Raw genomic sequence first — 15785 nt, forward strand, 5'->3', positions numbered from 1 at the left:
CTTCACCATGTCCAGGGTCTGTCAACCCCTCTAGCTCCCTCTGACATTTGAGAGGACATTTCAGTTCGCAGGTCTGATTGCAATCCACTCTCTTGCCTGTTTTGCCTAACAGTTAGAGGCACATGGTGCTTGAGCAGAGAAGGGGACGCACTGGGGCAGTGTTGACAGAGCAGAAGATGGACTGCAGGCATGCTTAAGCATCTTGCTTCAGACAAACTGAAGTTGACGATGTGTAATGCAATGTAATGCTCCCTTTTATAGTCATGCTGGCGCACAAGTGACGTTACATGACTGCCAATAGAATTGACATGTTTTCACACATGCTTCAGGCACCGGTGCACACTGAATGCATTCTCATTGTGTCAGCAACTGATGCAGCATCTTAGGGATCCAGGGTTACATATGTAACCCCAAGATGTTTTTTAATGTCTTTGAAAGAAGTCTCTATTTTAATATATTAAAATGATACAATTAATGATACAATGAACTCCACATACATCTTAGCTGGGTCCCAATAGGATAGTGATGGAAGAGAGAAAATATAAAATAAGTGTTTGAATATCTGTGAATGTTATTACCTCATGTCATTAAATTAATTTTTAAAAGGTTCACATGGTCATGTACTTCTTGAGAGTGATAAAGCTAAATAGATTTGGCTTGCTGTCCGCAGTAGATGAGCTCAAGGGGAAGACTTGAGCTATTGGTTCCCACCAGACTACATAATGCTAGTTAATTAATATAATTATGGAGGTGGAGATGGAGTGGTGGAGGTTGTTGTGTCCTTGTCTATCGACAGGATCAGATGAAAATGCTCCTCCCAAACAATATCCCCATTATTCCTTGCCATTTTGGGAATAAATGGGATGTTGAGCAGAGAAGAGAACTTGCTGTGTATGATTAAAAACTGCACATAATCTATATACAGTAGTTTATAAGAAAATAGAGATAAATGGTGTAAATATTAAGGTAGATTATATTGTCTAAACAATGGAGAACAGTTTAATAGATGAAGAACACAAACTCAGCAGTTATTTAATATTAATCTTTATTAACTTACCAAACAAACAAAAAAATGTGTACATAATAAGAGCAAGTGTAATACAAAATATCAGTTCATCTGCAAAATTTTATCGAGAATGAAGGACAAAAAAAAAAAAAAAAAAATTCCGGTCAGATTTTTTCCCCCAAAAAGTTGTATTTTCTGGTTAATTATGTCAGTTCCATTATTCATTAAAAAGTACTAAAAGTCAAAACTTTCAATGCATGCCAATAAAAGAGAAAATAATCCTGATGGAGACACCTCTTATATGATGGTGATGGAGAGTGTTTTCAAATCAAACACAAGCCTTTAGTTATGGGATTATGACAATATTACAGTAGATAAAATGTAATTTCAATATATAAACAGAGATACACATCAAGGCAGTTTCACAATGGGGATTTAAAAATATAATGAGTGCAATGTATGTTGTGAAGTGAATCACATTATCAATATTAATATCTGAACTATTGCCATTAAACAAAAATGTGACTGTACATGCAATACCAACCCAATCTCACAACCTTGAACTGTTTTACAAGATGGTGATTTTGTATGAAAAACACATTTTTGAAAAAAGTAAGCTTGAAGGTCCACCCCTCAATATTAACCATCACTGGGGCGTAAGCAGATTGTACATAAACGTACGAATGAGATAATACAAATAAGACACCGAATCGCCAAAGCGTAAAATAGTTACGAACTGCCAGTCATGATATTGGAGTTGGCCTTCCCAGTATTTCCCAGCATGAATTAAAGTGTCATTCATGCCTGTAGTACAAACTGTTCAAAATGAGTTATATACCAAGGTGTCTGTTTAAATTCCTATAATCCTAAGAAAGAAAAAATTAACAGCCAAGCTTGTCTTATAGCAAACACAACTAATTAAAATCAGAAGTTGAATTAAGTTGTATAATAGGCAGTCTCTGTCTGTAGTCCAGTGTGGGACTTTGAAAATATTGTGTATGTGCACAAAAAAACATAATTTCAAGTCTGCAGAAAGTCAGACGGGGCTGGGAGATATAAGGATGTCCTTGTCCTCAGGATGATTGACAGGCAGACATGTTTGAAGTTCAGCAGCAGTCATTCCTCACAAGCCTCAGCCAGATGGTGTTGAGAGAGGATGGAGTCTCCTCACATAAAGTTTTCAGCCATTGAGCATGTTATGAATAATGTTCATTCCGAATATATATGGGCTTGTGGGATACATCAAAGTGAAAGGGATAACAACAAATCAAATAATATCTTGCTCTAGATTTGACATGAATACACGAAAACCATTGTGTATGTTGTGCTTATTATATGGCTTATTGATATACTTGATTCTAAATTACAACTTTCTGTGGTCAAATATTTCTGTATATTAACCGTTAAATATATACAGTATGTTTGATCATGCATCTGGCAATGGGTTTCGTACATCGCTGTGCTTATTTAATCTCTCTCATAATTTTGTAATCACTCTGTGATTTTGTCTCACCTAATAAAAGAATTTCAAATCAGTATTTTACATCCATTTATTTGATAAGTATTGCCATTGATTAAGTGGAATAATATATAAATGATGATGCAATATTGTTCACTTAAGATAAAGGAACAGTTCTTTATGTACATTTAAATTTATCAACTTAAAGGGGCTCATACAATCCATTTTTTGTTCTGGCATCCAAATGAAACTCATATTCTCAGACATAAATACAAATGTAGAAGATACTTTTATGCAGCGTAATTTCTGCATCAGGAAAAGATACAAACTAGGCCTTCAAATCTGAAAGCAATTTAAAGGCATTTTGAAAAGCACAAAAGACTTTCGAAATGTCTTTTTAAAGCCACAAATGTGTTATAAATTGTGCTCAGATATAGCATTGTGAGCTCTGATCTTATTCACACCAGCCTGACAGACTGGCTGCTCTTGTGTTTTTCTGCCTTTCTAAGTGTGAAAATTGTGTGAGAACTGAGACTTGTGATAATGACAGACTTGCGACAATGTCTTTATTAAATTTCAGTTATGCTCAGCTGCCCCTGATGTTTCCAGGCTGCTGCACTTGACTTCATCTGAGAGGGGAGGAAATGCACACATAGTCATTTATAAATGAACTTCTCTAAACTGAAACGTATAATCCGACTTCAGGCAGCATATATTTAGTTGTTCCCCTTTAGACCTTTGTATTAGTAGTGTGGGTCAGTGTTAATAACAAAACAAAAATTATTTTCTTACACACCTGCACTCTGGCTGTGTGATATCTGGGTTTGTGACGCGGACATCGGTGTGATCTCTTCAGAGGGTGTGTGCGTATGGCTGGAAGGGTCTGTGGTTCTCAGGTCATCTGGGGGCCAGCGTAACTCTCCGCTCTCCACCTCTCCCTCTGTGGGCTCCACTACGATGGAGGGCAGGCGCTTGGACAGCTTGGGGTGGCGCTCCTTTGTGTCTGGAAAAATCTGAAAATAGATGTTTTATCTTTGAGATAATGTAGATGTTGAATGTTCCACTTATGTTTAGTGACATAAAGAAACCACTCACCTATATGGAAAATGCTGTCATCATTTAATCACCTGCAATCATCTTAATGACTTTCGTTTTTCCATGGAACACAATTTTTTTTTTTTTTTTAAGACTACATATATTTTTAGTTTTTTCATATAATGAAAGTGTAAGTGGACCAGGGCTGTCAAGCAACAAAATGACAAAACAACACCATAAACATGTCCATACTATAACTTTGTGTGATGAACAGGACAACATTTATGCCAATAAATAATATCTTAAATTCCTGGCTATTTATCACACAGAGCTATTGTATGATTTGGAGTACGCCTACTTTTATGCCACTTTCAATATATGGAAAAGAGCATGCAGGTTGTTCTTCAAAAATGCAAGAAGGTAATTTAAACTAGGGCTGCAACAACTAATCGATAAAATAAAATAATGAAAATCATCGATAACGCATCTGCCCACCGTCCACGGAAAACTTCCACCAGTCGCGTCAAAATAAAGCACCGAATAATGCATTTCTATGGACAAAATGCAGAAAAAAAACAGAGAGAGAAAACAGAGTGAGCTGCTGCGGGAAAGGTATGTGATCCAAGCATGCCCAAAACATGAGAATTCTTTATTTTAAGCTTTAAACTATGCATTAGGGTAATGTTTAACATGGCTTGCCCTGTCAGGCACTTTGACAGATACATGTGCTGTTTAATGTGTGAGATATATTTCCTCAGCGCAAAACTTTCATTTTCGGTAAGTGTTAAAAATTCATGCGAGTTAGTTGCATTAAAATCCAGACTTTGGCGCATGCGTGTCAAATAGACGGGACCATTAGACTAGCAGGGGTGTCCAACCCTACTCTTGGAGGGCTACCGTCCTGCAGATTTCAGTTCCAATCCTGCTCCAACACGCCTGTCTGTAATTATCAAGCAGCCCTGAACACCATGATTGGCCGGTGTGTTTGATTCGGGTTGGAGCTAAAATCTGCAGGGCGGTAGCCCTCCAGGACCAGGGTTGAACAACCCTGGACTAGAGGGAGACAATTAATATTCAGCACAAAAATAATCATTTTGCTGAAATATATTATGTTGTACGTTAAATTTAGGTTTAAATGTCAACATGTAATTCAAGTATTTTATGAGAGTGTTAACTGTAAAGGGATAACTGCGTGTAATTGAATATAAATGTAAGACGTTTCATACATTTCAAGGATATAGAAATGACAGTAACAGGTGTGTTCTGTGTCCAGAGTGAATGTGTGTGTTCCTGCAGAACATTCTTCTTATCATTATTATTATCTTCATTTTTAAGGTAGGGATTTAAACTGTCCTTTTGATTTATAGCTCTTTTGCATAGAGTATAGATATAGATTGATATATTCACTATATTTTTTCATAGCATTCAGTTGGCACATTTATTGGACAACATTGGGCAGGATGTGGAAAAATGTGTTTTGTCAGTTAAAAAAACCTGGGATTTTTTATCCTATTTTTTTTTTTAAATCAAAATAGTCGTTAGTTGCAACCCTAGTTTGAACGACACAAGGTTGAGTAAATGATGACAATTATCTTTACAGTATTCAGTTGACAGAGAGATCAGATTGCATTGAAGGAACTGATCAGGAGTGCGTTTCCCAAAGCGAATTATGGTCGCAAGTTCCGTCGTTACCAATAGAGTTCAATGGGACTTACGACCATAGTTGGCTAACGATGCTCACCCCAGCTTGGGGTCTGGGGATGAAATGACCAATGAAAAGACTTGGACGAGACACCAACCTGAAAGGAAACGCCTTGCTCTCCGGTGTCACTCATAGTGAAGTCTTCTCGACTGTGTTCTGGGTTGTTCATTATATCTGTCATTCTAATAAGAAAATGAATCATAAATTAGCCTATATTATAAATAGTATCCAATATCTTTTTTACCAGTTTCACTTCTGTATTATACAAAGAAATGCATGCTGACGAATAAATGAGGAAAATTAAGTATCTACAATCATGGCTTGGTTCACAGAGAGAGTAGCGAATACAAGTGCATGCAGTACTTTTATTAATAGAAAGTAACAACACTCAGGAACAGTTGGAGAACAGAAAACCACATAATAACTAATTTGCTGATGCTTTTGGCATCAAAAATGTAATTTCTGAAATGCACACATGTGAAGGGAATATTATTAATGAAATACAATGAATAATCAATTAAATCAAAGTATTTCAATTGATCCTTATACTACAGTATAAGTGTTAGGATGGCTTCAGATTACTTGTAATATTAAGCACATATGGAACTGCTTTTATGGTTATTTTTTTTTTATTTATTTATTTTTGTCCTTGTTAGAGCTTGGCAGTATAAAGTACCATCCACTTTTGTTGTATGGAAAATAGCCACTTGGATATTCAGCCAAACATATAATTTTGTACTTCAGAGAAAAAGAAAAAAAAGGTGAGTAAATAATAACACAATTTTAATTGTATGTGAACTATTCCTTTAATAATAAAAAAATATACTTGATTGAAATTCATGCTCCAACATGTCAGTTGCAGCATTTGAATGTTTGTTCAGTCTGTGATCCCTAAAAAATCCCTTCCTGACTCCCTTTCAAACTGACATGGTTTTAACAGCATGCACACAACCAAACACGCCAGTTATACTTTGCTCCAGGCTTTGACTGCAGCGTGACAGGGTGTCTGCAAAAACGAAGCGTGGTAAAATAATGAAACAATCCTCCATCCTTTTCATTCAGATTGATGGCGGTCTGAAGGACTCATCCCCTGTTTGCAGTCTGTTCAACAGACAAAAGTCATAGTCGAATGCTGAAGGATAATAAAACTGTACCACCCACATGCACACTCACAAATCCTGTTCAATTATTCAGCAGTTAAAGGCTGGATAGTACAAAGACCTATAAAACTATTCATGTTATTTTGACAATGAAACCCAAATTGATCAAATTGCTAAGGCAGTGCCTAGTGTTGTTATTGCTAACTGAAAATAAAACTATTAAATTGTCGGTAATTGAAATAAAGTTGAAATAAAATGAGGCAGAAATATTAGATGAAAAACATCTCGGGTTATGACTGTAACAAGACTGCATCTGAATGTTGACACTTTGGGAAGGTTTACGCATGACTGGTATCTGAAGCATGTGTGAAACAGTGCCAATTCTAAGACACCCAGGCATGCAGGAAGTATGGCAAGGAGACGCAGGCTGCGTCCGAAAACTGGTAAATGCTGCCTTCTGAGGACACATTTCAAGGTAGTAAGGTATCAAGGCACGTCCGAATCCAATGTTAGCTTCACTTCCTGTCTCATGAGATACCTTCTTCAGATCGATTTTTGAAGGAAGCATAGATGTATCCTTAGCTGCCTTTGATATCCCACAATCCTGTGCTTTCCATTCTGTGACAGTTGAGCTAGAAAAATAAAGATGGAGTCCAAAAGTTGTGTTTGCTGCTCAGTTTGTGTATAAATGTACAATTTTGACCAACAAATTTCAATTTTGATATAATTTTTATCGAGAAATTACTACTGTAATAATTAAATATTTATTTAGTTCTCGCCAAAGCTCGCGCTATATTGCTGTAGATCATTAAACTGTTACGCTGCCTCAGGTGTCTGTCCGAAATCAATTTTGTGAGGTACCTTCATGCACAAACACTGCCGTACAAGTCATTCTCTTATAAGACAGCGAGGCAGCAAGACAGCTACCTAGGTTTTCGGACGCAGCCGCAGTCTCTCCTTCCCAACTCAGGGAACCGGGGTTACAGTCATTACCCGAGACATTCCCTTTTGAGGGAATAGTATGTTGTGTCTGAATAGTACAGTAACACCTTAGAAGAGGCCACACCCCTAGTAGAGTGGGCTCTGATGCCTAGAAGTGAAGGTATTCCACGCACACCATAGGCCTGAGAGATAGCCTGCACAATCCATTGTGCAACACACTGCTTGGAAGCCTCGGCCATGTCTGTAACATGTTACATGTCATCCAGCCTCAAGGGTGCTGGAGGTGTGAGGGCGAACCAGAGCAGACAGTGTTTCGAATTCTCTGAAGCAAACAGGTCCACATCCTCTCTGCCGAACCTCTGCCAGATTGACTCCACCACCTCTAGGTGAAATCTCCATTCCCCAGGCTTCAGCCCCTGCCTCGACAGGATGTCTGCTCCCTGATTCAGGTACCAGGGTATGCAGACTGGGTTGAAAGCAGGATCTGGCATGCCAGTCTAGAAACAGGGCATGAACACAGACCACCATGGTGATTTATATATGAGACCGATGTGTTGTCTGATCAGACAAGAACATGGTAGCCTCTGAGATCTGGGAGGAAGTATTTCAGAGCCAGAAATACAGCACTCATCTCCAGGCAATTTATGTGCCATGAAAGATGGTGGCCTCCTTACAGACCCTGAGCTGAGCCGCCGTCTAGGATCACACCCCAGCCCATGAGGTAAGCATCTGTTGTTAGCATTTTGTGACAACACAATGCTCCCAACACAGGACCATGGGCCAAGAACCAAGGCTTGTTCCACATCACTAGGGTACATAAGTATCTGCATGTAACCATGATAATATGAAAAGAGTTGCCACTTGGAGAAAACCCCTTGGTCTTGAGCCACAGGTGCCATGAATTCCAACAGTCTCTGAAACTTTTTGACATTGATGGAACTGAAACTGTTGATCTGATCTTGCCCATGGCCATGAGAATCGACTCTATCCATGCAGGGGACAAATGTGCCTGCATTTTGGTCGAATCCAACAATCTCTGTACTGGAGAAAGCACACTCTTCTTGGAGTTTAGACAAAAACTAAACTCAAGCACCTCATCTGAGTTAGAACAACATCTCAATGCCGAACTGCCATCACTTTGGACTGGTCTAGAATAAGCCATTCGTCTATGTTATTGAGCACACGGATGTCCTGGAATTGCAAAGGAGCCTTCATAATGGTACAAACATACCGATCCTGGGCAGAGATTGGGCGAAAAAGCTGCTAGAAACCACTGCGCCCTGAAAAACCTGAGGTAGTAGGTTTAACAGATTTCCAGTGTGAGCAATCGGGGCATCCAAAAGGAAAGCCTTATCTTTCTCCTTTATGGACAATAGATTGAGCCACAGGTGCCTCTTTGTGACAACCAAGGCAGCCATCGAATGGCCGATAGAGCAGGTCATCTGCTTGGTGGCATGAAGAGACAGATCCCTGGCCCGACTGAGTTCTTTCACCACCTCAGGATTCCCTTGCCTTCATCCAGATCTATAAGCAGGGCAGCTTGGTATGCCTGTAAAACCAGCATAATGTGTAGACATGCACCAGCCTGACCTGCAGTGACGTATGCTTTGCTCACCAACCCGGAAGTAACCTGCAGGGCTTTGTGGGCAGTGTCAGAGCCTTCAGGCATGATGCTGACTCAAGCGAGAGATAGCTTTTTAATGCCTCTTCAACCTTAGGCATTGTCCGTACCCATGCTCGTTCAGCCCTGCAATTGTGTAATAATTAGACAAAGCTGGGGCAAAAACATGAGCTGAGTATGGTTTTAACCAAATGAAAGTCTCAGACAAAGAGGTTGTGCTCTACTGTAAATGAAGTGCTTATCCAATTTGCTTTTTCTTCCTGCTCCTCAGCTAGCAAATCAGAACTGAGCCTTGCCACAGCTTGAGTCACACCTTCCAAATGCCTTCGTTCAGATTAAAGAAAGATGAAACTGCAGAGTGGGCTTCTGGATCCGAAACAAAGGCTTTGGGAGGGGAGTGGTGGATAAGAATGGAGAAAGATCAGAATCTCTAGATCCTCTGCCAACTCCATTTGTGACACCCATGATCTGAGTCACCGGACCTGAACAACGGTGTGCACATGCTTGGCCTTCCTCTTTGGAAAACACTGCGAAGCGGGAGTGGAGCACTCTAATAAGACCCGTTTCCACCACAGGAACTTTCCCCAGGACTTTGGAGTGGTAATCGGTGTGTTTCAACCACAGGAACCAGGGTCTAAATAAAGTTCCGGGTAAAAATTCTCCCCTCAAAAATTACGAGGTAGAGGTAGTACTTTTTCAAAGTTCAGGAACTTTCGAGGGTGGGACTTGGGTGTTGAACATGCTGATTGGTTCATGCAGCATTTTAATTGGTTGACTACACGCAGCATTTTATTTTAACCACCATTTTTAAAAGTTTGTTGCGGTGCAAAGGGGAAGTTCCTGGGACAAATTGTTCTGGGTAATTTCGGTAGAAACGAGGCTGTAGAGAACCGTTCACAATGCAAGTGGCCAGCTCCCTCAAGAGCGTGCAGCAGAGATATGCAGCCTTTGTAGGATGCAGCCTTCCTTTTTAGAAACACCAGCTGATTTTCATTTAAATTTTGTGACGCGCTCCACAAGCTTCACAGAAAGGAAACCAGGATGGCAGAAAGCAGCATCCTGTTTGTTTTCTTTATTTTACAAAAGTGTTTTTATTGTCAGTGTACACAAATAAAAATAGACGCTTTACAGTTTTGAATGATGTCTTACTCTTATCTGTATGACCATAATTGACTGAGTATTTTAAGATGTTTCCGCTGTTATAATGAGAGAAAAACATTTAGTATTGTGCCGATTTGTGTGGTGTAAGTCTCACTACTATAGTCCAATGATGAAATATGCGTGTCCTGGAAATGGTAAGCCTCAGATGCCGCTTCACTCGCTGTTATGGAAAGGTGAAGTAGGCTCTTTTACTTCTTCTTGCTCATCTTTCTGTGATTTTTTTAACAAAAGTGCAATATTAAACTTTGTGCATTCGCCATTCTCTCCGCATGTTAATGAATTCTCACACGCAAAGAAAATGACAGTGTAGGCTACACACAACACATTAATCAAACCAATATTTTCGAAAACAGCTGTTGCATTTTACCGCGCAGCATTAGGGAATCTATCAATTAGAGTATCATTTTTTTTATTTTTAGTGCTTTAGTGCCACTAAAGGAGGCTGTACTGTACCAACTACCTCAGGGAGGACTAAATGCCAGTGGAACAAACTGTAATTTGCACTACTCTCTGTTCAAAATAAATGAAAAGAAACCTAGTATTGGGGATTTGATGCTTTTTCCCGTTGTACGGAACTCATATCGTTCTGTGATCCTAAAACCGAGGAAAGTACTGAACTGTGACTACTGTATACCGTTACACCCCTAACACACACACACACACACACACACACATATATATATATATATATATATATATATATATACACACACAAAATATTACACAAATGGTAAAACAATTACAAAAATCTTATTCATTTTATGACTTTAAAGTGTATTCTTGTTTAACATTATTTAATTCTTTTAGATGAGTTTGCATCAGAAGTCACAAATAGTAAATAAATGAGTAAACTGCGTAAAATAAATGCGATTAAATAATATAATCATCATAAATGCAACAAAATCAACCAATTAATACCATGAATTCAGTATTAGATTAAATAAGTTTTTTGATTTATTTGTATGTCTGTAAAGTTGCTGTCAGTATGGTACGTTTCAGTGTCAATGCAAAGGCAAGTAATGTGGTAGAACCACACTTTACGAACAAATATGAATTCTCATGAGATCTCATCTATTTTTTATATATGAACCCCCAGCCACTAAAGAGAAAAAGGGGAACCTGTTGTGTGTGACTGGGGAGTTCTGGGTGAACTGTCACAAAGAGTGTGGTAAGATGCTCTTCCTGAAGTTTGTAATGGGTTTCATTAGTTGCTCTAACTGTATATTGCTAAGTTTCTAGATAAGAAAGTGCAAAATGAGAAAATTAAACAGATTTCTGTGGGATGTTAGAAAAGATGTTACCAGGGAACCAGTATTAGGAGCATGCTGAGCAACTGTTTGAGTATTGTTTTGGTCTTTTTCAAAGAATTGCTAGGCTGTTGAATACAGTGTTTTACATAAGATTGTGGTGTAATTAGAATAACACTGACAGATACTCTTAGTTAGAACTGTCCTTTAATTATGGCTTTGCTTTAGGCGAATATTGAGGCAGCTCAATATACTCAAGGTCTTTAAAACAGACATACACGCCATAAAGTATAGTCTAACTTTAACACTGATGCGTGAGGTCTATTGGTGTCTTTGTGTGCACACATGAATGCACGTGTGCTTGTATTAATGCCCGTAAGCAAGGGTGGAATTTACAAGAAATTACATTGATATTATTTTAATTCAGTGGCAAAAGCCTCTGGCTGCCAGATGATTTTTGGATTGCAAGCACAGACGTCACCATACGTGCCAAATCATGTCTAGGCCTTTTTTGAGTTCACTGAGAGCAACTATTTTATGATTATTATTTTGATAGATTATAATCAGGAAGGAAAAGAAAGGCTTCCTGGATTTTAAAAGTTCACTCCTACAGGTGTAACAAAATTCTGATCTCAGCTTTTACCAATCACAGATTTAGATTTGATGGCCATGCCACGACATGGGTGCCTTTTTCATTTGTTATTTTAATTATTATTTTATTTTGCAATATAGCTATGCTTTGATATATAAAAAAAAACAGAATTTACAGTTTTACAGTTAATTTAGCCATAACTAGCCTAGTATTCAAGGTCATGACCTTAAGTGTCATGACACTTTTAATAATCAATTGTTTACTATACAAAACCATGGTAACAGGATTGACTATTTAAGATAGATTCTCCTACTGACATATCCTGAAAGGATGATGTCATTTGGTCAGTTTTTTTTTTTTTTTTTTTTCAAGTCTTTTTAATAAAACCTAAAATTAAACAAATATATAAATACAAAATATTAGATTTTATTTTCATATTCATTATGCAAATTTGCTAATATTACAACAAGGAGAAGTTAGAAAAACATGGTTGGGGGCCGACCAAACTACATTTATGAATCAAGACAACAGGAAAAATAAATAAACAAAAAAAAAAATAAAGTTAATGGATTTTGCTAATGTGTTTTCTGAACATAGCTATTCCTAGGCATAGTTAAAAGTTAAGTCATCTTTTCATTGTTAAAGTCATTAATATAAAAATATTTGAGGGACACAAAAAAGCTCACCTATAATGGAATGACTCATAATAAAAAGGTTTCATAGCGTGTAAATGCAACTCCATCGAAAGGCAAATGTGGTTTAAAGACAATATAGCACGCATATAGATAACAAAACCATCAAAAAGGTACCTAATTTAATTGTGTCAAAGATATAGGCTATTCATCAATACACCAGATATTTGTATAAGCAATTAAAAAGATGTAGGCACAAATTATATGCATATCTAAATATGCTGTTGAGCCTTTAAGTTTTGCAATAAATCCTGAGACTGAATACTACTCAAGATTTCTTTTTAACACTTTACTTTAAATATACAATGTACCACCATATTATATATGTCAAATACCTTTATTTTGTCCTCTTCTCTTCTTGAAGTGCAAGGAATTTTATTATATTGAGTATATCCTCCCGTTAAACTCTCACACAGCTTCCGTTGACATCAGTCCGTCCAGTTCGAGCGGAAAGTTACTGTTGAATGCTGTCATAGTGCTTGTGCTCATCCTACTAACGTCATTCATTTACATGTTGAGAGCTGCATGCATGCAGCATGAATCGCTGCACGATTGGTTGTGAGAAGCGCGCATCCACATCGTCATCACTGCCTGTTTGTTCATGTAATTTTCAGGATCTCTGATTCCAGATGATGATTGTTATGCAAGTGTTTGGGTGAGTTTAGAGACCTGCACTACTGAACCAGATTATTAGAAGCAACGGGGTACAGTGAGAGGAAAAAAAGTTTCTATTCAAAATTGTTATACCTCATGTTACTAGTTAATATGGTAAAGCTTTAGTGTTCTTTAATATATTTTAGAGCTTTTCTGGTTGAAGGAAATGGACATTGTTGAAAACTCATTTCTGACGTTTGTTGGTTGTGGATCGCTGATGCCCCCTGCTGCTCACAGAAATCATTGCACATCATGACATTTTTTCCCACTGAGGTATTTAAAGGCCTTCGGTTTTGTGTGTTTGTTTGTTTGTTTGCGCTCATATTTCATGCAAACGTGGACTTTTTTCTCTTTAACAGGATACAATAGTAACTGCCCATTGTCCACTTTTACCACATATATTTCCTATTCATTTTTTTCCTAACCATTTGAACTTTAATGAAGAGTTCTAAGAATCAAACCTACATACGTTACTGTCAGAGCTGGGTTGATTACTTATGAATTGTAATCAGTTAAATTTGTAATCAGTAATATAATCTCTTAGATTACACATTTTTGGTAACGTAATCGGACTACTTTTGGATTACATTTAGATTACTTTTGTGCTAACCCTTATTTGATGTCACATATAGTACAGTCCAAAAGTTTGGAACCACTAAGATTTTTAATGTTTTTAAAAGAAGTTTCGTCTGCTCACCAAGGCTACATTTATTTAATTAAAAATACAGTAAAAAACAGTAATATTGTGAAATGTTATTACAATTTAAAATAACTGTTTTCTATTTGAATATATTTCACAAAGTAATTTATTCCTGTGATGGCAAAGCTGGATTTTCAGCATCATTACTCCAGTCTTCAGTGTCACATGATCCTTCAGAAATCATTCTAATATGCTGATCTGCTGCTCAAGAAACATTTAATGTGTACAATTGTACAAAATATTTGTGTACAATATTTTTTTTTCAGGATTATTTGATGAATAGAAAGTTCAAAAGAACAGTGTTTATCTGAAATCTAATCTTTTGTAACATTATAAATGTCTTTACTGCCACTTTTGATTGATTTAATGCATCCTTGCTGAATAAAAGTATTCATTTCTTTAATTTCTTTTCAAAAAAATAAAAATACAAATTCTTACTGACCCCAAACTTTTGAACAGTAGTGTATAATGCTACAGAAGCTTTGTATTTCAGATAAATGCTGTTCTTTTGAACTTTCTATTCATCAAGGAATCCTGAAAAAAAAAAAGTACACAACTGTTTTCAACATTGAAAATAATCATAAATGTTTATTGAGCAGCAAATCAGCATATTAGAATGATTTCTGAAGGATCATGTGACACTGAAGACTGGAGTAACGATGCTGAAAATTCAGCTTTGCATCACAGGAATAAATTACTTTGTCAAATATATTTAAATAGTACACAGTTATTTTAAATTGTAATAATATTTCACAATATTACTGTTTTTTACTGTATTTTTAATTAAATAAATGTAGCCTTGGTGAGCAGACAAAACTTCTTTTAAAAACATTAAAAATCTTAGTGGTTCCAAACTTTTGGACTGTACTGTATATTGTAGGATAATCTTGTATAATTTTGACAGATACAAAGAAAAAATATATTCCAAAAAAAATTCTATTCACCAAAAAGAGACTCAACAGATTATTTAACGTATAGACAGTTAATACTTCAAAATACTAACACTAATGTACCTGTTAGTGTTTGCTGATAGTAACACTGAATAAAACAATATCACATCTTATGATTTTAAAACATATTTACTTAAAATTACATACATTTAGAAAACAGCAACATTACAAAAACAAATCAATATCACTGCTACATCAAATATTTATATATATATATATATATATATATATATATATATATATATATACTATTATTATTATTATTTCTTATATATATTTAATCTATATTTCATATATATTCATCTATATTTCCCCCTCAAATATGAACGTTAAAAAATATATAAACGTATATAAACATGTAATCCATAAAAAAGTAACTGTAGTCTGATTACCAGTATTTTAAAAAGTAGTTTACTCTAATTACAAGTACTTGATTTTTGGAATCTGATTACGTAATCCAGATTACATGTAATCCGTTACTACACAGCTCTGGTTACTGTATTATTGTTTGTATTTAATTGTTATGCTTTTCACATTTAGCACACTTCTTTTTACTCAGTTACTGCTGATTATTATTGCACTGAAATTATAATGAATCGTTTTTGATTGTCTGCACTTTCTTTGTTTCTTGCAATGATAATAATTGCGATTCTTTGTTGAATCGCAATTACACACACACACACACACACACACACACACACACACACACAAATGTAATTCCCTTACTAATTACTCTAATATGAAGTACATCTTTTAATTGCTACTAACAGGCTGACTATTGCTTTCTTGAGTTTCATTAAAAAAAATAAATTAAAAAAACATAAAAACAAACTACTGTAGTACAGACCAAATGCTGGTGTAAATCAAATATCTAAGCAACCACAAGAATGCACACAGACTTAATTTAAGGGTTTCGCCTCTATA

General features: G+C 36.4%; 1 protein-coding gene across 2 annotated transcripts; it reads right to left on the reverse strand.

Annotated features, from left to right (window-relative positions):
• Positions 1–1520: 1520 nt before the first annotated feature.
• On the reverse strand, positions 1521–13156 carry si:ch73-49p17.1 (protein LBH). 2 transcript variants are annotated; one of them, XM_048204390.1, is made up of 5 exons: positions 12893–13156; positions 10121–10236; positions 5300–5384; positions 3262–3478; positions 1521–3094 (listed from the first exon to the last, which is right to left on the reverse strand). In XM_048204390.1, the coding sequence occupies exons 3-5, from the start codon at positions 5381–5383 to the stop codon at positions 3042–3044; spliced, it is 354 nt and encodes a 117-aa protein (XP_048060347.1). In that variant the 5' UTR covers position 5384; positions 10121–10236; positions 12893–13156; the 3' UTR covers positions 1521–3041. The 2 variants fall into 2 exon arrangements, with proteins under 2 accessions (XP_048060347.1, XP_048060346.1); XM_048204389.1 differs by lacking the exon at positions 10121–10236 and having other exon boundaries at positions 12893–13150.
• Between the last annotated feature and the right edge of the window lie 2629 nt (positions 13157–15785).

This window comes from Megalobrama amblycephala, linkage group LG10, assembly GCF_018812025.1.
Source record: "Megalobrama amblycephala isolate DHTTF-2021 linkage group LG10, ASM1881202v1, whole genome shotgun sequence".
Taxonomy (NCBI): Eukaryota; Metazoa; Chordata; class Actinopteri; order Cypriniformes; family Xenocyprididae; genus Megalobrama; species Megalobrama amblycephala.

Excerpts from the sequence above, each read along its gene's own strand:
- si:ch73-49p17.1 (XM_048204390.1), bottom strand. The coding sequence starts at position 5,383 with ATGACAGATATAATGAACAACCCAGAACACAGTCGAGAAGACTTCACT. Across the intron at positions 3,479-5,299 it reads AGCAAGGCGTTTCCTTTCAG|ATTTTTCCAGACACAAAGGA; the intron begins GTTGGTGTCTCG and ends ATCTATTTTCAG. Across the intron at positions 3,095-3,261 it reads ATCACACAGCCAGAGTGCAG|ATGAAGTCAAGTGCAGCAGC; the intron begins GTGTGTAAGAAA and ends CTCCCCTCTCAG.